The following is a 23,471-nucleotide window of genomic DNA, read 5'->3' on the forward strand; positions in this document are numbered from 1 at the left end:
GTATGCAGATTGGTAGAGGGAGAAAGGAAGAAAGAAAGACATAAAGATAGAGAGTCAAGTACACATCGGACCACCACAACTACTGACTACGCGCAACCAAGGACCCCCGTTATGTGAGCATACTCAACAGTGAATGGTAGTTCGAATAGCTGCATACGTATTACGTGCATGTACGGTATGACATGTAAGACATACGAATAGAAAAGTATGAATTAGAGTATCCCTATGCGGGACGAAGGGAGGGAAACACTGTCTCAGGCAACAGCCGCGCTTTTCGAGGCCCAATGTCGGCTTCCATGCCTCTCTTGCGAGAAAGAAAACGTTGTTCCGACCGACGCAACATACGATCCCTTGGTCTTGATCTCGCTTTCCTCTCACTCTCAAAGGAGGAGAAAACCCAAAGCCCAAGCAAAAACGGAGCCCGCAAGTCCCAGCTGTCCGCCCGCAGCAACAAGATGATCCACGCCGCCGGATTGACTCTTCGAAGTAGGCGATGCAGCCGCAGGGGAGTTCGTCTGAGGAGCATTGGTGAGAGTCGCCGGGACGGTGCTGAGGTTGCCTGCTTGGCCGAGCTCCACGATGCAAGGTGACAGAGAGGTCAAGTCCGGGGCGTCCTTGCAGCATTGGGCGAGGTTGGTGATGACCGATAGACAGGCGGTGCCGCAGATGGCGGATTTACAGGCCGATTCGACGACCGGGCTGCTGAGACAACCTGCGCGGAATTCGCTGCGGCATTGGTTGAGGTTGCTGTTGCTGGAGGATTGGCGGGAGAGGAGGCCGTGGAAGGCTTCGGCGTGGGCGTCAGGGAGGGCGGTGATGAGGGTTGTTGAGGCGAGCAGAGTCGCGAGGGTGAGGGTATTGGCGTGCATCTTTGGAGGGATTTGGCTTGGTTGGGAGGGATTTGAGGTTCGTGATGACGATGTGACTTGAGATATGCGTGCGTCTTTCTATGCTTGTACGCCGACAATGTGGAAGATGAAACTTGCTCTGAGAGACGTCGTGAAGCCGTGTGACGAGAGCAAGTCAAAGCCTCTTTATATCTCCGACAGGATCGACAGGCATGAAAGAATGTCGTCCGTTGCAAGTCATTCTTTCCATAGTGCCTGGTCAAACCAACTCTTCGGCTTCACCAGCAGCAAATGATTGTTGGTCTGCCGCCAAGAGACATTCCTCTGCGCCAAGAGCATCATCGCTGTGTGAAAGTACTCTCATGGATCAATCACCTCGTGTTGGCAATGCAGTTGAGGTTGCATCGCCACTTAGCCCGGCGAACCGCAATCGATCAAAGGTATACAGATCATCACACTGCGCCGCATCTCTTCATGGGCAGTGTTAGCATCTGCAGAGGATCGACGGTCGATGAGATCAGAGGTGAGATGTCGGAACCAATCATCACAGTTAGCAACGTGAAAGAGCGTTACGGCACAGTCTATGTTTACGACTACATTCGGTGATATTTAGGGCGGGCCCTCAATAGCGCGTTGTGATCGACAAATCTTCGCCCGCAGTAGTGAGAACCTTGAAAGTCGCAGCCATTCACGCCATTGCCAGCACGCGGGTAGACCGAGAGGAAGATGGAGATGATCTTGAGGCCGCCATTGCGGAAACTTTTCCGTCGAGTGATCTTCACGGACACAGCCACATTGTGTGTGGAGCTCCGTTCTTTTCTTCACGTACGTATCTGGGCTGTGTTGGACGATGTCCAGTGAAATGATCTTCGTCTTTCAAACACGACGATGTTGGAGAGTCGAGTGCGCAACGGCAGGAAGGATTAGAATCGACGTCATATGCATGAAAGTTTGCGGTCTCGAAATGTGGATCGTGCAACCATCATCCATCATGCAGCCCTGCGGCGTGGAAACCACGGACAGGAAGCGGTGTCGTCAAAAGGCATGTCATTGCTGTTGTGCCGAGGACCTTACTCCCGCGGATGAATGTTGGCGAGATTTTTCATCGCACCGTACAGGGAAAGTATCAACATCGAGATGGATCTGCAGAGTCTGAGCCATGCGGAATTGCGAGAATGGTCTGTCTCGACTTTAGATTGTGAACTTCATTTCTGACTCAGCCGTGGCACGAATGGGATGGTCACGTGACCCGCAATCACATCTGTTCCATAACTCCCATAACTACAGATGCCGTATTGCTTATTCAAGCAATTCATATAGTCAAGCAAATCCAAGTATATGTAATCCATCATTGCCCAACAATTACATTTTCAGGATTGGTGCTGAATGATTCCCGTCCGGTCAGAGATACTATACATTCCGACTCTCACTCCAGGACAAGGCGGCCTTCTGCCGGAGCTAATCCATCCGCCGAATAAGCTTTTCTGCTGATCGCGTGCCTTTCATCAGTAAGTGATCATACGCCTTACGATGATGTGACGATGCGGAATTCCAGATCCGCAGCAAGACTCATCCAGTGCGCAATATGTACTTCCAGGTTCGACGTGAAGGAACACTGAAACCGAATTTCTTGATTCACTAACATTGTAAAAGATCACACACACACGCGCGCGTGTCCAATGCGAATTTGAATTTTGGCGATTCCCTGCCTTGTTAATCAGAAGGACAAAAAATCCACCGGTTCGATCGGAAAAACAAGACAAGAAGAAATATCGTGTAGAAGTACAACTAGTCCTCAAAAGCCTCCCATTCTCCTATCTGCCAAATATCCCCCACATCTCCTCTAAATCAACAAGAGCCCCAAAGCCCAAGCAGCCATTGATCCCACAACACCCAACTGACCCGCCGCCGCCATCCTCTCAACACCGCCCGTCTTGGTCACAGTGTTCGTAGGCTGGCCTTGCGCGTTGGTCTGTACACTGACGACCACAGTGCCGGAGGGGCTGTTCGTCGCCGCCGGGGCGCCGGAGCTCTGGGTGGAGACACCACCTGCACCAGGCGCGGTGGAGAGATTTGTAGAAGTGACAGTGGCACGAGTGGTCGTTCCCGCGCCGCCAGCGGTTGTGCGCGAAGCGGAAGTCGTGGCAGCAGTCGCGGTCGCGGCACCGCCGGTGCCAGCGGCGCCCGTCGCAGTGATGCTGTCCGGGTCAATCTCGTAGAAGCAGTTCGCCAGCGCGGTCAGGTCGCTGGCGGATTTGCAGCAGCTGGAGAGGACCGGGTAGGAGGTCAGGCAGGTGTTGCTGCAGAGGGCGCTGCGGCAGTTGGCCTCGACGTTGGCGGCGGTCGGGTCCGAACAGGCGTTGAGGGCGCCGTCGAAGCAGGAATCGCCGGTCGTCGGCAGTTGGCGAGAGACGAGGGCGTTGAGGGCGGCATGACTGGAGGAGGCGGTCGCGGTCGCGAGCAGAGTCGCGAGGGTGAGGGTTGTGGAGTGCATGGTCGTGGTTGGTAGGAGTTCCCTTGGAATTTTTTACGGCCTGAAGATGGCTCGATTACGATGCCTCGTGTGGATTTTCTTCTTTCTGCTCGCGCGATGAAGATGTTGAGAACTTAGAGTCGACAATACGAAGCGGGCTGATGCGAAATGTGAAAAGAAAAAGAAAAACCTGTTGAAGCGACGGGAGGGCATCACACTTCTATATCATCTAATTTAACGAATCCTCCGGATGGGATAGCGTCCTCGCCTCGTGGACAGTGGTCAATTCCCTTAAGCGAAGGCGCACACAGCCGCATTGACCAGTCGCTTCGACTCGCGTGCGCTCGTGTCAGCTTGCATGTCGGGTTATCGATTAACATGGGGTGGAGAACATGCTCGTGGCCCAAAAATTGGCTTTGACCTCGCCTCCTTTCCGGTTAAGTTGTTGTGATTCATCAATGTGCATAAGGCGGGCCAAGCTCGAGCGATGGGCAGGGACAACTGAAACGGTCGGCCAGGTTCCGAGCCAATCATGAACGACAAAGCCCAACGGTGACATTCAGCTGGCGTCGCCGAGGGTTTATTTTGGGCACAAAGCCCTGGAAATTGATGGGAATTCTGCCTGCGGGTGCCTGAGGGCACCTTGAATGTGCCCTGAATGTGCCTGTTTCTGCGCTGGAGGTGCCCCGAGAGAGAGAGGCCCGCCGAGTAGTGGTGTGATGGTTGCATTAGTCTCGTTCGTTGTCCCGCGTGCGGAAGGACACCAATTTCGCTTGTGACATGGCCCTGGTTGCTTCGATTAGGTGAGTGAGTGCGCCTCTCCGCGCCTTTGTCTCCTCCTCCTCCTCCTCCTGCCGATTCGGATGGTATCGTCAGTGTTTATTCATGATGGCCCGAGAGCTTGTCAATGATCGCGCGAAAACGAAGGACTCTGCTCTGACGATGAAGCGCTCCCATCGCAGCAGATGTTCCTCTCACCTAGTCCTGCGCAGTGCGAAATCCATAATCACCGACGTCAACGCGAAAGAGAACCAATACGTAAATAACATCATTTCTTCGTTGTCAAGCTCACGAGAATTATAGAATGTCCAATCATCGTGTAAAGAACCTTTCCCTCCATGGTAGAATCATTTCTTCCACTTCTCTCCAGCTTCTCACAAAACCAACAACCAACCCAAAGCCCACGCCGCCGCCGAGCCCACAACACCCAACTGCCCAGCTCCAACCCCGAGGTGATCAACGCCATTGGTCTTCGGCGCCGCGGTAGCAGTCGGCGAAACGGTCGCTGATCCTGAAGCGATCTTATCTTCTCCACACTTTGAAAAGGTCGCGATATCGCTCGTCTTGTCATCGCAGCAGCTCTGGATTCCCGGCACGAATTTCAGACAGCTCGTGCTGCAGAGCGCGCTGCGGCAGCTGTTGGCGGTCGCTGAGGAGCCTACACATGAGGCGGCGATGCCGTTGCGGCAGGTGGCGGAGTCGCTGCTGCCGCCGCTGGATTGGCGGGAGACGAGGACGTGGAGGTCGGAGATGGGAGAGTTGAGCGTTGTTGATGCAGAGGCGAGGGTGGTGAGGGTGAGGAGGGTGGTGAGGGCGAGAGTTGGAGAGTGCATCTTGTCTTGATTGTTTTGGGTTGGTTGGTATGGGTAGGTCGAGATGAGGTTCAAGTGTGTTCGTTGTCGGCGGAGTAGTGTTCAGACGTCTTGGCTGGGTTTGAAGGGTACAGTATGTGTGAAAACGATGAAGTCTCGTGTGATGACCGCTTGTTCCTCGTCTGAAAGGGTATCTTCTCAACGAACAGCAAAAACCTCCTGGCGAAAGAGGGAGCAGATCGTCACATTTATAATGAGTAGTCCTCCTCTTCTTCCTCTTCCTCCTTTAGACTGCTCCATCACATCACACCCAACGATGCAACCACCGATGTCCACAATTCAATACGGCACAGCACACATACATACATGTATCATTGCGGCGCAGGCAGGCCCTTCAAAGGTCCCCAATTCGTCCGGCGCGAAACGACCAACATGAAACCTTGACAAAACTCTATCTAAGATCCGTGCTCGACCCAAAAAGGCCTGAAAAGCTACACCAACAATCTCCCTCCTGCGCTCGCTTACCGCATGTGTTCATGTGTGTACAGAGTGATCACAGAAGAAGAAAAGGGCGCCTCTCAGCACTAAGCAAGCCTCTTAGCCCAGATCACCTTCTTTGTACTGTGATATGCCTATGAGTCAGAGAAAGAGAGAGAGAGGAAGGGAGAAATCAAGTCAACGCGACCCAATGGAGAGTAGCTTAGCAGTGGTCGTACCACATGAAGTATTAAAATCCTCGCATTGATCGCATCTGCTCTACCGATGATCCTCCGGACGTATATATCAGATCGGCGAAATTGCGCCGGAGATGTGCGCGCGCGTGGCAGAAAAAAGACGTGGGGACACGTCTCTGTGTATTTTGCTCGTGATGAACACCCGTACATCTCACCTGGAGCAGCTTGGAAAACCGCCACAGCGAGACACGCAGACCTCGGGCCATGCTTTCATGCAGGGAAACCACACTTGGGCACGCCGCATTTGACTTTTTGACTCATCCTTATCGTCCACCGTCGCGGCGACCGGTTTGAGGGAAATAATCATGGTTCATCATGCATGTTCTTTGCCGTAGAAGTGCATTCGTCGCGAGCGAGCGGATATGAGTCACCACCGAACCAGCATCGTTTCAGAAGCCTCCGATTACCATCAAGCCACAAACGAGGAGACCTGGCGCATCTCCTCACATCACACCACACCCCATCCTCTCGCTCCCATTGCCTTGGCCACGGGCTTCGTAGGTTGACCATGTGGGAAGTCGTGGATCTTCCTGAACGGAGCTGCAAGATGCTCTCCTCCGTGACGCTCCTCGTCACGTCGTATGCTGTTACATGACGGTGCTGGACCTCCGAGTACTAATCTTGCAGAAAAGTCGGTCGCATAGATCGACGTACACATTCCCATGAGAAGCAAACGCGACCATGGAAGGAAGCGGTCCTCGATGCGCGATTTTGACTTTGACGAGTTCACGGGAAAATTCCTCCTTTGGAAGATCCAACGACTCTTGAGCTCGATGCAGGATGGAGAATGGAGGAAAAGCAAAAGGAAAACCGTATTACTCTAATCGATCCTCTGCGACTGTAATGTTGTCAGCGGAATTACATCCAACCAAGCAAGCTGGCTACCTATTCAGATTCTGAGAGTGAACTCATATCATCTGCTCAAGAACAATACATCTATCCGGCAGGCTCCTAACAAAATGCACGATGAATTTCAACACCATCACTTTTGCTGGGGCTCGTTGCTCGAGAAAACCGTTGCTTCTTCTCTCTGCCCAAGGAGTGCGACTCCGAGCAAATATAATGAGAGGGAAAAAAGAGCACCGAGGTCCCAAGCCCTCCGACAGATCTTCCCTGCCTCCATTGGTCTAAAAAACCAACAACCCGCCCAAAACTCCACGCCGCAGCCGAGGCCACAACTTCCAACTCTTCTCTTGAAAAGATAAAGGCTTATGATGCGATACAGTAAGGGAGAGAGCGGAGGGAAAGGAAAAAAGTACATTATTATCGTCTTGTTGTCTTTTTCCAAATCGTCTCATTCAAGTTCAAAAGTCATCATCGGATCGTTCAATCAATGCTTGATATGTTTCTCTCTCGGTACACTCCATCATCGAGCCCACACATATTGACGAACAGGAAATCCATCAAAATCGCACCATCCCTCCGATTCCTACATACACGCCCTCTTTCACCTGAGACGAACTCTAACGGTCAGCAGCAGTGGATCGTCTCTCTACCCCCCTTGGTCCCACGCTAGAGAAACAACAACGAAAGCGCCCAAGCAGCCAGCGTCCCAACCTCACCCAACCGACCCGTCGTCGGCCCAACTCTCTTCCCGCCGCCCGTCTTAACCGCCGTGGTAGCAGTCGACGCCGGCGCCGTCGGACTAGCGCCCGCCGTGGTCCCCGTGACGCTCGCCTGAGCGGCATCGATTTCACCCAGGACACAGTTCTCAAAGGCCGCGATGCCCGAGGTCTGCGCGTCACAACATTTCGAAAGCGTCGGGACTAGGCCCAGACAGCTGTTGGAGCAGACGGCGTTGCGGCAGCTGCTCTCTGTCGGAGACGATCCGAGACAGCCGCTGTCGATAGCATCGATGCAGGCGCTGCTCCCGCCGCTGTTGGATTGTCGGGCGAAGAGGGCGTGGAGGGAAGACATGGGGGAGTCGGTGAGGCTGCAGGCCGCGAGGGAGGAGAGGGTCAGGAGGGTGGTGAGAGTGAGGCGGAGGGAGTACATCTTGTTTTCTTTTGTCCGTTCGGCGGATGGATTTGTTGCGTTAGATGTAGCAGTGAGGAAGATTGAGCTGAAGTTTGATCGTAGTTGCTTAATTCTAGACTTATTCGAAGTTTGGCGCAGAGCTTGAGACGCTTGTTGAGGGACAGTATTACTTCTGCTGCTAATGACGTTTCCGGAGTTTGGTGAGAGGAGTTATCACCTCTCTTGGCTATTACTTGTTTCTGATACTAGTACTAGGAGGACCGTTTGGGGTTCGGAATGTGATTGAAATCGGATGCGGAATCGAACGGGGGGTTAGATCTGTCGATTGAAGGCGACTCAATTCTCCTCTCCGACGACATTTCCAAGGAGCGAAAGGAGGATATTCCTTCCCTCTTATTCTTTCACCCTCCATCTCTGTCCCAAGTAAATCCATTCCCCCGGCCGAGTTCCTCCCATCACACCATGATCCAGCCCTCCCATGGCGTTCGGCTTGGAAGGAACACCCTTCCGCGACAGAGAGCATGACCGGATCCTCCCCCCTCCTCCTCGCGCCAAGACAAAGGGCGTTCGATTCAACCTGCAGGTGGCGCCTTTCCGAGTTACCAACAAACACGTACCGGGGCCGAGAAATCATTCGAAAAGAACGCACAAGCGGGTCCCTTCATCGGCCCTAATCCATCAGATCTGATGTGTGATAAGACCGGGCCTAACGAGGAACGACCAACCATTGAAAAACAACCCAGTTGTCAGAGAGGGATATGTGATCGTTCGAGACGACGCATCATCCGGTATGCATGCATGAGTGGCCTGTTAAGCGAGGAATATTGGGCGCTCCTCGTTGTTCCCCTCGTCAGGATGTTATCACACCGGTGCAGCCAGCCAGCTAGCGCACACACACATACACACATACACACAGCAGCACCAGCACCAGCACCAGCACCAGCACCAGTAGAAGGAGCCGTACTGCGCACGGCTGCTCCCTACGTCCGACCGAACGCCATACGGGAAGGTTGAAAAGACGACAACAACATTCATCACGACACTGTATTTCTATTCTGGTATTCATTGTCCTGTCTCCTCAATGCGCATAATGTCAGGAAAGAGCGGGAAACACCAGGAGTGCTCCGCTGGAGGGGAAGAGAGGCAAAAATGGATCCTTGGTGATAAGTCCTAAACTTGACGAAAATTACTAATTATCATAGGCGCATGTGCCTTCTTTTCGGGTGGGCATCTACAGGAGCAAAAGCGAAAGAGCCCAAGCAAACATGGACCCGGCAACACCCAACTGTCCCGCTCCGGGAACGATGCGCTCGACACCGCCAGTCTTGGTCACGGTGTTCGTGGGCTGACCTTGTGCATTTGTCTGCACGCTGACGATGACGGTGCCTGCAGGGGAAGTATTCGCCGAGTTGGTCGGGCCAGCAGTCGAAGCGGTGGTGGTGCCGGCTCCGCCGAGAATGGTGGTTCCCGGAGCAGTCGTAGAATCAGACTGGTTGTATGTGCTTGTGAAACCCGCTCGCGACGAGGTGGCGGAGGTGGTGGCAGCGGCGGTACTAGTCCGGATGCTGCGCGAAGATGAGGTCGTCGTCGCCGTGGATGCGCCCGGGCTGGTGATGCTGCCGTCGCCGATGATGTCCAACGCGCAGTCGCTGAAGGTCTGGATGTCGCTGTTGGCGTTGCAGCAGGTTGATAATCCCGGCACGAAGTCGAGGCAGCTCGCGCTGCAGATGGCGCTGCGGCAGCCGCTTTCGGTCGAGCTGCTGCTGAAACACCCGCTGGTCAGACCGCTTGTGCAGGTGTTGGCGCTGCCGCTGGAGCTCTGGCGAGATACGAGCTGGTGGAGGGCCTCCGGGGCTGAGGCGGCGACGAGAGAGCTTGCAGCGAGCAGGGACGCGAGGGTGAATTGTGAGGACAGCATTGTGGGTGTCTTGTTTGTGGATCTGCTGGGTGTTGTTGGAGAGATGCAAGATGGGCTTGTCTGGGACAAATCGTTCAGGACTGATGGATTGATGGCGCAGATATGAAATCGACAGAGCCTGGAAAGAGCGAAGTTTCCTTCTTTATCTTAATTATTCCTTCGCTTTGCCGTGGAGTTCTTCAGCTCGGATCCGCGATTTTCGAGCAATGTTCATGTCTGATCTAGTGTGAATCTAGCGCATGGCCAAGCAAGACCATGGCGTTCCTATTCATAGGCACGATGTGTAGCGCCCGTCTTGACGAGGCCATCACAGCCGCATTGACCTCCGCCTTGTGATGGCGTCGGGAGCGCATTAGCTTGAATGAGGCGAGAAGGGCTTCCGCAAGTCGATGGCAGATGGCAAGCATCGCCCTCATGTTTAGGATTGGTGGCCTCGACGTCGCGAAATATCGGGATCGGGTCATGAAATGGGAAGTGGAGAACAACGCGAGGATACGAGCCAATCAGTCAGAATGGAGGACGGCGGTGGTTGTGGTGGTGTGAGTGATGATGGTGGAGAACCTGAGTCATGTGTCAAAGCCGCACAAACTTCAGAACATACCTGGACACCTGGGCACTGAAGCAAGCTCTGTGCGACTTGGCAACAACCACCATCATCAAAGGGAAATCTCTGCCCAAAAGTCTATGTCAAACAACCTCCACTCGTTCTTTTCCATGACGCCTCCCATGGCCACCTGGGCACCCATCACCCAACTACACGATCACGTCCTTCTCGAACACCCTTCCCTGACAACGCACGCGCGAGACACGGGCCCGTCAACCCGAGCTCGCGAGCGGACTGGCGGGCAAAATAGGTACATGCACCAACATGCATTAGCTCCTCCCCACAACCACGTTGTCCCTCTCGGGCGAAACTAACCAAGCGAACGCCAAGGCACCAGAACGCCCTTCCTCATCCCTGATCCTGATGCCCAGGAATAACTCGAACAAAAGAAAAGCAAAATAATCCCAGAAATCCGAGTTGCGAGTCCACCAGCCCGACGATGCTGCAGCCACAAGCTCACCGGTCAGCGGAGGAAATGTCCCGAATTTCTGCCATAATTATGTACAGTATCACACAGCAGGCACGAGCACTGCTCCTCCGCCTCCTAGAAAATTCCCCGGCATCGACCTTTGCGAATAACAGGGCTGCGAGGCGCCATCACGTGGATCATGTCGGAATCTGGCATTTTATTCCCAGTGCGGACATGTCCCGTGGGAACAACCATGTGATCTTGGCAAGACAACTCAATGAGAGAACCGCCCGATGGAAAACTTCCCTCCATCGATTCGGCTCCCAACATTTTTGAGGAGATTGCGAGAGAGGATAAATTCTCCGCTGAAACGAGTGATGCTGGTCCAGCGAAAGGTTTGTTCTTACCAGATGTCGTTTCCCTCTCGTGTCACATATGCGTCAACTCCTCGATATCATTCATGGCTTTGCACAGCCTGTTACTGGACGGCTTGACTTGGGGCAGGCCTCTTCCTTGGCAGCCCAACCTGCAGGTGAGGTTCGAACTACCAACAGCCACATGGCATGACATGATATGATATGATACCGGTCTCAGCTGCAGGACAACAACACATCCCGCAATACCGGGATTCTGAAGTTCACCCATGTGGCGGTACTACCAGAAGATCACCCTTTGCTGTGACCGGCCATGTCCATAGTTAAACAACACAACATAACGGACCGCATGGGCCTGCCCGGCAGCTGCACACCAACACCATTCCCCTCTGTCACCAACTGCATGACATCCGAACAAGTAATCGCAAGCCCTAATTCCCCTTCACGAACTCCTCAACCCGCTTCCTAACCAGCTCCCTCGTCTCCCTGACCTCGTCGTCAACAGCCTCACCCTTCTTAAGCTTATCCCTAAGAACCCTCAATTTCTCCACCATCATTTCATCCGCGTTGGGAATACTCTCATACAAAGCAATCATCCGACTCGTATCCTTGCCCGCACTGATGAACACGCCTTCATTCGCGACGCCGAGGAGGATCCAAAGTGCACGTTGGAGAACATCTGATGGACGGGCTGTCGATGAGGGTTTCATGGCGTGTGCGGTCCGTTGGAGGATTTTGGTCTTGATTTCTCGAGTTCGCGTGGCTGAGGGTGGCTGTGCGTCCCATTTGGCTTTCTTGGCGAGCTTTGTTGCTGCGGTATGAAGGGCGGGCAGAGCTGAGATTTCGGTGGCGGCTGCGCTCCGGAATTTGGTAAAATCACGCTCGCGAGGCCCGGTGAGTAATTGTTGTGCTTTGAAATCGGCGGCTAGCGAGTCTGTTTCGCTGAGAAGGTGGGAAGTGGCGTAGGTGCTTAGTCGTGCTTTTAGCGATTCGTCGTGCACGATGTCGAGGCCTGCTGAGTAGAGCTGGACTGGGATCAGGAGCCGGTCGATTAGGAGCTGGATGTATGTCTCGTGGTCTGCGGCCTCACATGCGGCTGTCGTTGTGCGCAGTTGTGCCTCCAGCTCGGAGGAGTAGCTTCCACTACCGATGATGACCTGGTCCAGAGGCGAATGAATTCGTCCTTTTCCTGATTTCAGGTTCCGCATCATCTCACCCAAATCGAACTTGCGCTCTCCCGAAGCCCATCTAGTTCGGATGATTTCGTCGACGAAATTCTTCAACTTCGCCAAAGAACCCTCCACAGCCGCGCTGCGAACTACATAGACTTTCTCCTTCGTCTGCGCTCGTTTCGCTGACTTCGCGTCTTGCTCCAGTGTGGAAACCAAAGCCACCTCCTCTCCAGCTTTACTCGCAATGGCATCTCGCAATATTACATCGCCAGCCGCAAGAACGCAGAAGTCCTCCTGCGCTACAACCGCCAGAATCTCTTCGATATGTGCATCGACAATCTCACGCCGCCGTCGCTCTTCCGCTTGTACAAAGCCATCCGGGACATACACGACATGTCCTCCTTCCACCACGAACGTTCCCCTGGGTTCCTTCCCATCTCCATCATTCCAGACTGCACGCACCACTTCGATTGCATACTCCGAGAATTCCGGAAGTGCAGTGATGTCAGTTTTAATTGAAGCCGAATCTGCAGATTGCACGTGTGTTGATAGTATGTTATGTAGCCTTTTGCCTGCGTCGGCACTGTAATACAGCTCATCGAGTTTCGGCGATGTACCATCCAAAGCGAGTTTTCTCCAAGAAGGTATTTCATCTCGGACCAGAGCTTTGAGTACATGCAAATCTAGATCATGCTCGCGGGCGAATCTGTTGAGGTCCACGATCCGCGTGTTAATCAGATCTTGCAGAGAAGATTTGATCCTTTTGAGTAATGCAACAGGAAGTATATTTCCCCTTTGATCAAATTTGACTTCACATGCTGGAGATCGTAATAAGATTTCTAAACCCTCTGTGTCGATATCCAGAATTTGGGCTAGTTTCGTTTTCGAGAATGATGTCTTACGATCGGACTCGCTCAGCACTTGAGAGAGTCGATTGGCAAGAATCTGTGTTTTGAAGAGATAGCTGGAGGAGGTATTGCGTATTAGGGGTGGTTTTTCGTCGGTTTTATTCCATGGTTTGCTTGATTCGAAAGAGTGGATTAGGTCGAGGATGTCGTCGGAGGTGAAGATCTTTGATGGCATTTTGGTTGATTTTGTGAGGGGTGCTTAAGGGCAATTAATGTTGATATCGAAGAATTATTGCTTCCAGGTCAGTAACATGGTTCCCATAAAATCGTGGTCATTTTAGCAAGGCCTGTTTGATACGCACTCATGATTATTTGAGGCGACAATGATCGAGATTCTCCAAACGGAACCCATGTGTGACGTACCCAGACAATGATGCAGTATCCCGTGTCTGTATCCTATCGCACGCCGTGTATTTTGCGTTTAGTGTGGAGATCTTCGCCGCGGAGGTGTTCACTGACTAAGCCAGTTCTCCGCCGACGAGCGTTGCGCGAAAGACGGACCTCATTGCCTCATCTGTACCTCGCCTGCGCGCGCAAGACTCGAGAGCATCAATCCGCGATCATGGCCGCCCTCTTTCGTGCGAAGAAGCTCGATCTGGGCTGCTTCGTAAACAACAAAATCATCCGCGACCACAGCAAGCGAAAAGTCTTCGAGGAGAATGAAGTTCAGCGGTATGCAGCCGCACGCCTACACCCTTCACTCTGACCTTGAGCCTTTGCTCCGTCTCTGCACAAGAAAAACTAATCTGATTTCTGTTTTTCGAAACACAGACAAGCACTCCGCTACCTCATCCGCAACACATCCCTCCCCCAACGTATCCGCGCACAAGCCCAGCTCCAACTCTCGCAAATGCACTGCTATACCCGACCGACGCAGATCAAGAGTCGATGTATGATGGGAGGTAAAGCGAAGGGTGTCTTTTCGGACGTCAGGATGGGAAGGGTAAGTTTCATGACACTTTGTGTTGAGAACGAGGAAAGAAAGGTGGTTGTCTAACAAGTAATACAGTATCAATTCCGTGTGAATGCGCTCGCGGGAAAGATTCCGGGAGTTAAGAAGGCGCTCTGGTAAAGATTTTGGGTCATGATTGAGGAAGAAGAGGTGATGCGGGAGATCGGAGTCGGCAAGATCATTGACGGGGATGTGGATCTTGATGAGCCAATGAAATACTGGGCCAACTCCGACAATCTGCTTAGCTGGCCAGTGAGCAATATCGGAACACAATCATGAAAGATCGATGAAATGAGGTATACACCTCCCCCGTCTCGTTGGCTGAGCCCGTCAAACCAGACAGCGACAAGAGACTGCCATCCACTTTCCGCGAACACAGCGATGTGTCTCTTCCTAAATGCGAAGATATGAGACAGGTTATGGGTTTTGACGACGGTCAAACAGAGATTCGAGTATTGTATTTTGACAATGTATAAAAGCACATATTCTTCGGTGAAGATGTTTTCAAAGCAGTTGGCAGTGCTTTTGCGATGCATTGCATAGCCGTGGAGCACATGAGGGGTAGGTGCGTGCCATTGGACTTCAATAGGTCCAGTTCGTCCTCTCATCCGAGGTACAAGAGAAACGCTGGCATGTATAGATGATTGGCAAGCAGTTACACGAGCCCAGTGAATGTCGCGCACAAATGATATTGACATGATGAGCATTTGGTTGATTGCTATGAATCGAGGCTAACTACAATCTGACGTGCTATGTACTACATGTTGTAGAACAAAACAGCCAACTCAAAGCCGCGTTCAGTGGTAATTGAATCCTCTGCCCAACCCGACAAGTATACTACCCACTGCTGCATGTTTAACCTTGCCGCTGTTCAATCAGTACGGCTGACCGCAAGTGATCGTGGTCAGGTTGCCTTCGAGAGCATCTCTGAGGAAGGCCAACGGATACGTCACGTTGTTGCCGGTGGTGATGTGGTCTCCAGCTGGATAGGCTGCGAACGCCAAGCGCAAGTTTGTGGTAGTGTTGCACTGCTGCGACACATACGCCTGTGCCGGGTCGAATGGGATGACATTGTCTTCCCTGCTATGGTACTGCAGACGAGGGAATTTCGGCACGGGGATCGTCTTTGAAGAGACATTCGACAGGAGCGATTCGTCGTCTACAATGGTGGAAGCTGGAGTACCTCGCGCTAAGATTGGGTCGTTGAAATCTTTCAGATAGTCATTCGACAAAAAGCCCGCATAGATGAATTTACTGATGCAAAATCCGGGATCATGAAATTTCTTATCATCAGATCGGCCGATGTCATTGAATTCGGACACGAGATAGCTCCTCAGAGCAGGAATTCCGTTGGCCAAGCCGAACAATGCTCCGCCCGCAATGAGCGCAAGAGGAGTGGCGTTCAGCTTGTAGAAACATGCGCGGAGGTCTATGGGCGTACCTCCGTAGCTAGCTCCAACAATGTTGAGGTTAGGTGCGTATTTTGCTGCTAGAGATGAGGCCCAAACGGTGGTGTGGGCTCCACCACTGTAGCCGAAAAGTGCAACCGGAGTTTTAGCAGGCAGCTGCAGTCCTCGGATGGTCGCATTGATGGCGTCCAAGCAGGCTTGACCCTCGGTGGCACCGACCAGCCATGCAGATTGCGAGCCTTCAGCATCTGGAGCAACTACATAGTAGCCTCTCGACAGTGCATATTCGATGACTTGTTTCGCTAGAGGCTGAAGGCCGGAATTGTTGGAAGAAGTATCCTTCAACAGAGCGTAGCTAGTTGCGCAATCCAGGACCGTGGCATCCTCCGGTGCCTGATAAGAAAATAGCTTGGCAGGCTTCTTAGGTTTCGCCGGCACGAACACAGTTGCGACAGTCGCGTCCGGGATGTTCCCTTTCGAATTCGTTCTGTATAAGATCTGATACGCTCGCTTGAGATTGCTTGGGTCGATAACCGTATCGACCGTCCGGTTGTTGCCGATAATCTCTCCAAGATTATACTTGGAGACATCATCGGGTACGACGTAGAATTGGTCGGCTGTTGGATTGGTCTGAGCATTGATCAGAGGCATCTGCATCAGAGCCAGGAGAGCTCCAATCGTAAGACGCATGTTGCTGGTCTGTCAAAGGAAGTGAAGTTGATTTGAATGATTGTGATACCGATAGTATAATGCGGACCAGCAGAGTGGAGGAGAAAGCACTACTTATGTCTTCTTGTCCTGCTCAACCTCGTCCCCAGCGGGATCAGATATATCCTGCCGGTGCAGTATTCCAGAAAAAGACGTTTGCCATGAGGACCGGGCATCTTAGTCGCAACATAAATGCCGCTTGTCAAGCTTTCTCTGCCTGGATCTCGAGGACTTACAATTTTGGGAATATTGGACGCACTAGCCGATTCCGCGACAGCGCGCCATCCCAGATCGGCAATTTACAGCGTAACCCTCACGGAAGCCTAAAGAGACCCCCTAGGGCACCCGCGACATTCACTTTCAATGCTCTCGAAACTTGTTGACCAAGACTTGCGAACATCTCGACAAGGCGGAGGATTGCGACTAATATCAAGCGAGCGGCTTGAATCCAGTACAATGGTGGTTGGTGCCGACGAAGGATGCTTATGCTGACATGGAAGGCCTCTGAATATGCTGTTGGAACGACTTTCGTGTCGCTGTCCCAACGCCACGCGCAAGACTTCTCACGAATAGCATGGATCAGAGCGAGTTCTTGTTACAAACCCCTCGCTCCTTTGATACACTAGGATGGCCAGAGTCGTCGACCACAGGGTTGCGCCAGCATTCATGATGGTCTTGACAATCGTGCCCTCGCAACAAGAACCTATTCCAGAGTGTTTTTGACGAGGGTTTGCTTTTCACGAAGCCCTCATCCTACCGATGGCTGTCGTGGCTTACCAAGTTGCCCCTATATTCGACACGCAAACTTATTGGACTTGAGAAAAATGAGGGTTTTTTCATGGCTGCAGTTCCCGATCTGCTGAAGCGTCCTGTGACCTACCAGAATTTTCAAGCCTCAAACCGGGATGGAGATGAAGGGATCTACAGCCTCGGCTCGAAGGGGCGTAATGAAACCACCGGATGACTTCTTATCATCCGGAGTGTTCCTGTATAAGGTCTGTCTGAGTCGTTTTCGGATCCAGATGAGAGCAGTGGCGTCGTCTGAGATGCTGACAGCACGAATCTCGCGACCGTGCACTTGACCACAAATTGTGCCAGGAATAAATCTGCTGGTGGCATGACCCTGACTAGGCGAAGATTGTAAGAGAGTGTGACGCCGGGTTGGCCCCAACGAAAGAACTGTCAAGGCGTTCTCTCCGTCATGATGGCTTATTCAAAGCTCCGCAATGACTTTGGACATTGAAACGACGGTGACGGGCCAGCCGGCAACGCCAGGTATCTCATAATCGTTTTTGTAGCCTTGTCTGAGGTAGAAATCATTTGTAGTTTCTTTAAGCCCGACGAGAACCATTCTCACCCGCCTCGCATCTGTGCCACCATGAGTCTTTTCTGCATTCGCAAGCGCAGCTTTTGACCGCCTGACCGCCTCCTCTTCTGTGAGTTTCGTCAAGTATACAGCCAAACCATTCCCTTGGTATTTCGGATCCACAGCAAGCAGTTTATATTCCCACTCCACGCATTGTTCTTCGGGACCGAGCCTTCTTGCCCAGGGCGATTCTCCATCACCTTCACGGGCGAGGTATGGCCGACAACTGGCGGTCGCTAGTATCTCTTCGAGCTTATCGGCAAAGCTGAGGATGAACATGAATGTCTGTGGATCGTCGCGCAGTTGAGACAGGATTTCCTCGGGACTGTCTAGTCGAGGTGGATAGCCGCCTTGCCTTGGCGGCAGTCGGCGCAGATGAATGCCATCAAAGGCGACATTTATCAGATGGAAGAGCGAGGGAAGATACGGTGACCCGGACAACTGCGCAATCGAGAAAGCCGACACCGTCGTCGGCCTGCCCATCACGAGCGGGCCGGACTCTGACGTTTGCATCGTCGCACAATTTGTAGAAGCATGTGTGCATATGAGACCCCACAAGTCTTTCTCGAGGTCAGTGGTCTAATTCTTTCTAGACTCGGGCTTACATATTGGTTGAAGAGGGAGCTAGCCTCAAATCATCTTATCGCCGCACAGGTGATATGCGGGAGGGCTACCTGCATGCAGACGCAGCCAAAATTGTATTGAAAGATATGTGTCTGTCCTCATTCCCCATCTAGGGAAATTTCTATGTACAGAAGAGAAAGGGGGAAATGTTGATGCCTCAGGCATCCGCAGCGGCACCTGTCGTAGGTAGGGTGCCTCAGGCACCACGCAGGCTCAGGTCACCCACCGGTGGGTGACGTAAGCGGGTTGCCCACCGGTGGCTGACATAATCAGGTGCTTACCTCAGGCAATACATCTAAACATCCCGACTTTGCATCCTCGGTTGGTTCTGAGTACACATCTTCACAATCGTCCGAATGAGTAAATCACAGTTTCACATCGAGTTGAATCCCTGTCAGTGTTGAGGATGTGTCAATAGACTGCAGGCATTGTGCCGCTCTGTAATGTTTGACGGCAAGATTATCTCACGCACATTACGTGCAGGCGGTGCTCTTTCTATGCGGGGCGCAGATCAACTTTCTGGATACCGCTCAGCCAGGCCAATGTGACATGGGAATTTCGTGCTGCTCTGTTCTTTATTCTTATCATAAAACGCGTCATACAGCCTTTCATATGAAACAATGTGCCAGTTCACTGTCATAACATCACACTCCTCGAAAACGCCATAAGACCAAGCTGTCATCCGTACAGAGTAATTACAAAGCCGTCGAATAAACACATAAGCCACCAGATGCTGCACAAAAAAACGCAAGCGTTGGCATTCATCCTCGAATGCGCTTACCCGTGACCAGTCCCGCCAACATCATCGGACAGAAGATAATGCAGCAGATGTGCAAGTTCAAGGTATGTCTTGACCAGTATAGGTTGGTGTTGGTACCAGCTGACTCAAGGTCTGGACGACTTTCCCTGCCAAGTCCGGCTCAACAGGACCGGCAACTCCAGGGATATTTGCTCTCAAACAAAGCCGTCGTTCTTCCGACACTCGCATTATATCCCACGGGTCCAGACCACCCACATCAAGCAACGCTTGGCATGTCTCGGACTTCCCGAGTCTGGCCGCGATGAAAAGAAGTTCAATATTGGGCTCCTCGCCGTTCAGTCTGGGCCCACTGTTACGAATAAGGAGTTCCAGAGAGGCCTTTGCCTTGTGACCGTCCGTAGCAAAGTTGACGAGGTCCCGGATTGGCGACTCAGGGTTGAGCTCGGTGACGGCCTCGGGATACCTTTCAATTAGAACCTTGGTTATCCGCGGGTCGATGTAGTTCATACGGGCAGCGAGATAGTGCAATATGTTGGAACCTAGAGCTCGATGATTCTTCAAGTAATGATCGATGCCATCGAGGGTCAGAAGATATTCTACAACTGGGAAGTGGTCGTCCCAGGCAGCTCGACCGAGGGCTCCAAAAGTAAATTCATACGTGTCCTCGACAGTGGCAAGAAGTAGACCCGAGTTGCGTGGTCCTCGGAACTCGATACTCTTCAATGGATGTTCGGGGAGCGTGCAATGGTCAGGCGAATATTTCTTACTGAACACCACGGCTTTTTCAACCATTGGAAGACATCCCTTGTGGGCCGCTGTCTCGAAGATCTCGAAAATCTTCCCAGATGTTTCTTGATTTGCTGAGTTTGCAGAATCCTTGCCTTTATTCTCCAACATGAAAAACACCGTCTGTTGCTCAAGGACATCGAATAAATCCAAGAAGATCTTCATCCAACTTCCTTCTCTGTCTGTGGACTTGACTCTGAGCCAGCTGTCGGAAAGTAGACCAAACACGGCAGGGTGCGTGCTCACTAGCCCCTTTTGCGTGAGGGTCTTGAAGGTCGAGACGTCCAGCCGATCGACAGCGCGAGCGACTACTTCGTACAATGCATTCTCGATGTGAGCACAGCTTGTATATCCAACTTCCTTGAGTCTGACCCAAATCTTGCTGGCGATCTTCTCCTTGTCGATGATTTCCATTTCGCAAGCGGCAATCGCATCGAGCTCGGCATCAACGGCTCGTTTGACCTCCATGATTCGGTCAAGATGGATGGAATTACCATAGAACACTGCAATTGTAAGCGGGTCTCGAGGTACTCCGCAGGGATCAGAAGATCGTTCTATTGCAGCACGCTCAACCCAATTGCTGACGCGGGTCGACTCGCCCCCCGTCAATTGGAGAAGAAGCTCAAACTCAATGGCATCTCTGGGATCATGTTTCTTAATGCTCCGATGGGATAAAGTGGCTTGTTGAAGATGTAGAAACCAATGACACGATGCATATGAGAAAAAGTCGCCCAGTCGCTCTCGTTTTTCGTTGAAATCTTTCAAAATTTCGGCATCATTATCCTCATCATGAAATCCACCCATAGCTCGGAATTCCTGGTTAAGCAAATACTCCTGGTCATTCGGAGTGGATTCGATGTCATCACGCATGATGTCGTCTACGCAAAGATCCAGCAATACCTGATGTAGTGCCTTGCGACGGTTCCTGCACAGTTCATCGAATGAACGAAAGTCGGAGACGTTGTCGGTGTCTTTGGTATTCCACTTCTTCGGGTCGCATACAAGGATCGCCTCCTTGAGGGATTGATGCACAAATTGCATATGGTTTACTCCTTTCGTGGAGTTGATGTCCGATGATGACATCAGGAAAGAGCCGAGGAGGCTTAAAATATCAAAGTCGTCCTTTACCTTGCTGAGTTCCTCGGAGCTCTCGTCGCGCCGTCTTTCACGATCTAGCCCCTTCAAAGTGACTGCCCACGTTAGCTCCATGGGCGTCAAGGGGCGTAAAGCACCAGCCATGATTTCCAAAGAATCTGATAGGATCATGCGATTTTCGCTGCCATGTGTTTCCAGTGCGGCTTCAAAGAGGCGGTGATACAGAGCTCTCAAATTTTGTGGCAGCTTCTGTAAATGGGACTTCATCTTGACCTCGGTGTCAATCTTCTTCGTCTTTAGATATCTAATGGCGAGAGTAGACCAAACAACACAGCCTTTGGTTTGCTTCAATATCTCTGCTACAGCAAAATCCTTCAGTGTGTTAGAAACTTTGGCAAGTTCCGTATTCACTTGAAACCGGATGACGCGCTCATCTCTCTCGGGATCTATCCTTTGTTGTATGTTGTGCACGAAAGCCTCAAGATCTAGTGAGTTCAAGTCGTAATTCCTGGAGGAGAGAAAGACGCGAATGTTGGAAGTACTTGTGCAAACGTGCTCTAGAAACTTGATCAGACAGTCGCGTGCCTTCGTATCACACTCATCCAGACCGTCGATGACAATGTATATGCGATCCTTCAGGCTGCCTATGACCCCGGAAAAGATCTTCCATGCTTCGATCTTACTGTCGGTCGAATAGAGACTGCTCTTGATCTCGTCCAGCTTATCAAGGATAATTTGGGTAAGGTCTGGATGCAGCGCCAGGACCTGCGAGAGAAGACACTTGATGATGGTGATCTCCTTGTTGGCTTCATTATCGTCGCTGCAGAAATGTCGAAGAATGATAGACGAGTTGGTATTGTTGTTGTCTGACCATTTCTTCGCAAGCAGATCGGCAACATAGGCAGTAGTTACGCTCTTACCGCTGCCCACAGACCCTTTCAGGTGTAGCACTTTCACTCTGCTGTCGTCATGCTGTTTTTGAATGATCTTGCTGTTCACTCCTGCATTGATGTTGTCGACCCCTGTGGCCCAAGTGTGGAAGTTTTGATCTAGGAATATCCACTCGCACGCAGAATCCTCGCGATTTGCGAGGTCCATTTGTTTGCCTCTTTGTTTGAGGAAAACTTCGCCCAAGAACTCCTGCACAGGACGAAATTCTGCCTTCGCCAAATTCTTCTCCAGATTTTTCAAAATGGCATGACTCCGATGACTTACTTCATTCGTGTTCACGATGACAAGGTTGATGAGGTTGTCGCACTTCTCTGCAAAGGCCTTGTGCATTGGCGCCAGGCTGCCTTTTATGTGTTCCAAGAGCACACGGACTAAGACACTCTTCCGTCTCTGGATGTCCGTAGATTGATCATCGGGATGGGCCTCGGGAGCTTCATGTTTAGAGTTGCGAACTTTAAGAAAGATGCTGTGGATCTCGAAAAAGATATCGAGGAGCGCTCCATAGACGTCCAGAAGTGCTTCTTCCATGTCCACATCGGATTTCTGCTCCAATGCACTTTCACATCTCATGAGCCAGCGTAATTGGCTCACGACATCTTTGAAGTTATCAAATACCTCGGTCGAAGCCTCGCATATGACCACACAGGTTGTAGTGAAAAGATTGATGATTGATATTGCTGTGCTGGTCGCCGGCTCGACACTGGCCAGGAGAGCGCCAAATTTGACAAGATCTTGAGCATTCTTCAGGAAAGGTTGAACAGTTTCAATGACTCGATTCAATCGAGTCTTGCTGTACGCGTCCATTGGGCCCTGTAGACTCTCAAAAAGATCTCTCATTGATTGATCACGTCCGAGAATTGCTTGCTGTTCGACACTCCGATGTGCAACAGCTCTTGAGTAGATGGACTTCGCCGCAATGGTCGTTTCTCCGGGGTTTGCAGTACATCTCTGCGCTGGCGTCTCCTGCGTCTTTTCCTGCACGGATGACACTGTTAAGGCCACTCCATGGTTTTCTCCAATCTTGATCTTCTCCACTTGGTGCGTGTATTGACCGGGGCATGCGGGGGATACCGAATCGTCAGGTTGCGTGGATGCAATGCTGTTCTCGGAGGCGGACGTGCTTAAAGGCACCGTTGTTGACCTTTTGCTGAAAAGTCGCTTTAATTGTGAAGCGCCAAATTTCTTCATGAAGTATGAGCATAATCACGTCCCCTGCCAAATTCTTGCGGCGCAATGTTACTCACCTTTCTGGCCGTCGGAGCGCCTGGAGAATCGTTTCGTTGCGATCTAAACATATTTCCTCTGATTTTACAGTGACGATTCAAAGAAACACTAGTGGTTACCACGGACATGCGAAGAGGGCGAAGCGTCGAGGCATGAACATGAAATTATGAGAAGTTGACATTCTCTCTGGACTCGAAAGCAGGGCTGAATGCTGCTGCGACTTATGTGATGTCCGACATCCGCAAGCGATGGCTTGAAACGGAGACATATGCGGAACATCGTTCAGACCAGCTCATCACTCTTATCGCTGGTCAACATGCAGGACCTTTCTGGAGCCATTACCCTTGATGTGCAAGGATCGCTGCCCTGGCAAGCGGCAATGTCTCGTGAAACACGAATCGGCCATTGACGCGCCAGCCAGTATTGCCTCCACATCGTCGTGATAGGTTATGAACGGGACGCCAACGCCTGCCTGCATACTTTCCTTACCCACAAAGTCTAACATGAGCGGCAAGCCTGTGGGAAAAGGCGTAGGGCATGCCGTGCTGGTTGCAGTGCGGGAGCTTGGACACGCCTAAAATAACCAG

General features: G+C 51.8%; 9 protein-coding genes across 9 annotated transcripts; 1 reads left to right on the top strand and 8 right to left on the bottom strand.

Moving 5' to 3' along the window:
* Positions 1–2,465: 2,465 nt before the first annotated feature.
* Positions 2,466–3,438, bottom strand: K489DRAFT_78275 (uncharacterized protein). Its single transcript, XM_033608921.1, has one exon. The coding sequence runs from the start codon at positions 3,340–3,342 to the stop codon at positions 2,692–2,694; it is 651 nt and encodes a 216-aa protein (XP_033456302.1). The 5' UTR covers positions 3,343–3,438; the 3' UTR covers positions 2,466–2,691.
* Positions 3,439–4,475: 1,037 nt separating this feature from the next.
* Positions 4,476–4,934, bottom strand: K489DRAFT_373716 (uncharacterized protein; the record flags this gene model as incomplete). The annotated part of the gene is made up of 1 exon (XM_033603450.1): positions 4,476–4,934. The coding sequence occupies one exon, from the start codon at positions 4,932–4,934 to the stop codon at positions 4,476–4,478; it is 459 nt and encodes a 152-aa protein (XP_033456303.1).
* A 2,225-nt stretch (positions 4,935–7,159) lies between these two features.
* On the bottom strand, positions 7,160–7,642 carry K489DRAFT_373717 (uncharacterized protein; the record flags this gene model as incomplete). The annotated part of the gene is made up of 1 exon (XM_033603451.1): positions 7,160–7,642. One exon carries the CDS (start codon positions 7,640–7,642, stop codon positions 7,160–7,162), a length of 483 nt encoding a protein of 160 aa, XP_033456304.1.
* Positions 7,643–8,604: 962 nt separating this feature from the next.
* On the bottom strand, positions 8,605–10,004 carry K489DRAFT_384188 (uncharacterized protein). Its single transcript, XM_033605797.1, has one exon. It carries the CDS (start codon positions 9,540–9,542, stop codon positions 8,856–8,858), a length of 687 nt encoding a protein of 228 aa, XP_033456305.1. The 5' UTR covers positions 9,543–10,004; the 3' UTR covers positions 8,605–8,855.
* A 1,356-nt stretch (positions 10,005–11,360) lies between these two features.
* On the bottom strand, positions 11,361–13,184 carry K489DRAFT_373719 (uncharacterized protein; the record flags this gene model as incomplete). Its single annotated transcript, XM_033603452.1, has 1 exon — positions 11,361–13,184. The coding sequence occupies one exon, from the start codon at positions 13,182–13,184 to the stop codon at positions 11,361–11,363; it is 1,824 nt and encodes a 607-aa protein (XP_033456306.1).
* Positions 13,185–13,506: 322 nt separating this feature from the next.
* K489DRAFT_384190 (30S ribosomal protein S14) lies at positions 13,507–14,385 on the top strand. Its single transcript, XM_033605798.1, has 3 exons — positions 13,507–13,681; positions 13,781–13,952; positions 14,019–14,385. Exons 1-3 carry the CDS (start codon positions 13,572–13,574, stop codon positions 14,079–14,081), a joined length of 345 nt encoding a protein of 114 aa, XP_033456307.1. The 5' UTR covers positions 13,507–13,571; the 3' UTR covers positions 14,082–14,385.
* A 451-nt stretch (positions 14,386–14,836) lies between these two features.
* K489DRAFT_326399 (LIP-domain-containing protein) lies at positions 14,837–16,021 on the bottom strand (the record flags this gene model as incomplete). Its single annotated transcript, XM_033601901.1, has 1 exon — positions 14,837–16,021. The coding sequence occupies one exon, from the start codon at positions 16,019–16,021 to the stop codon at positions 14,837–14,839; it is 1,185 nt and encodes a 394-aa protein (XP_033456308.1).
* Positions 16,022–17,291: 1,270 nt separating this feature from the next.
* On the bottom strand, positions 17,292–17,957 carry K489DRAFT_373722 (uncharacterized protein; the record flags this gene model as incomplete). Its single annotated transcript, XM_033603453.1, has 1 exon — positions 17,292–17,957. The coding sequence occupies one exon, from the start codon at positions 17,955–17,957 to the stop codon at positions 17,292–17,294; it is 666 nt and encodes a 221-aa protein (XP_033456309.1).
* Positions 17,958–18,906: 949 nt separating this feature from the next.
* K489DRAFT_413179 (uncharacterized protein) lies at positions 18,907–22,848 on the bottom strand (the record flags this gene model as incomplete). The annotated part of the gene is made up of 1 exon (XM_033608008.1): positions 18,907–22,848. The coding sequence occupies one exon, from the start codon at positions 22,846–22,848 to the stop codon at positions 18,907–18,909; it is 3,942 nt and encodes a 1,313-aa protein (XP_033456310.1).
* Positions 22,849–23,471: the final 623 nt, after the last annotated feature.

Source organism: Dissoconium aciculare (genome assembly GCF_010015565.1).
Source record: "Dissoconium aciculare CBS 342.82 unplaced genomic scaffold K489scaffold_14, whole genome shotgun sequence".
In the NCBI taxonomy this organism is placed as follows: Eukaryota; Fungi; Ascomycota; class Dothideomycetes; order Mycosphaerellales; family Dissoconiaceae; genus Dissoconium; species Dissoconium aciculare.

Bases quoted from the DNA above. Each gene is read 5' to 3' on its own strand.
- K489DRAFT_384190 (XM_033605798.1), top strand. From the start codon at position 13,572: ATGGCCGCCCTCTTTCGTGCGAAGAAGCTCGATCTGGGCTGCTTCGTA. The intron at 13,682-13,780 runs GTATGCAGCCGC...TTCGAAACACAG, and splicing joins GAGGAGAATGAAGTTCAGCG to ACAAGCACTCCGCTACCTCA. The intron at 13,953-14,018 runs GTAAGTTTCATG...CAAGTAATACAG, and splicing joins CGGACGTCAGGATGGGAAGG to TATCAATTCCGTGTGAATGC.
- K489DRAFT_78275 (XM_033608921.1), bottom strand. From the start codon at position 3,342: ATGCACTCCACAACCCTCACCCTCGCGACTCTGCTCGCGACCGCGACC.
- K489DRAFT_384188 (XM_033605797.1), bottom strand. From the start codon at position 9,542: ATGCTGTCCTCACAATTCACCCTCGCGTCCCTGCTCGCTGCAAGCTCT.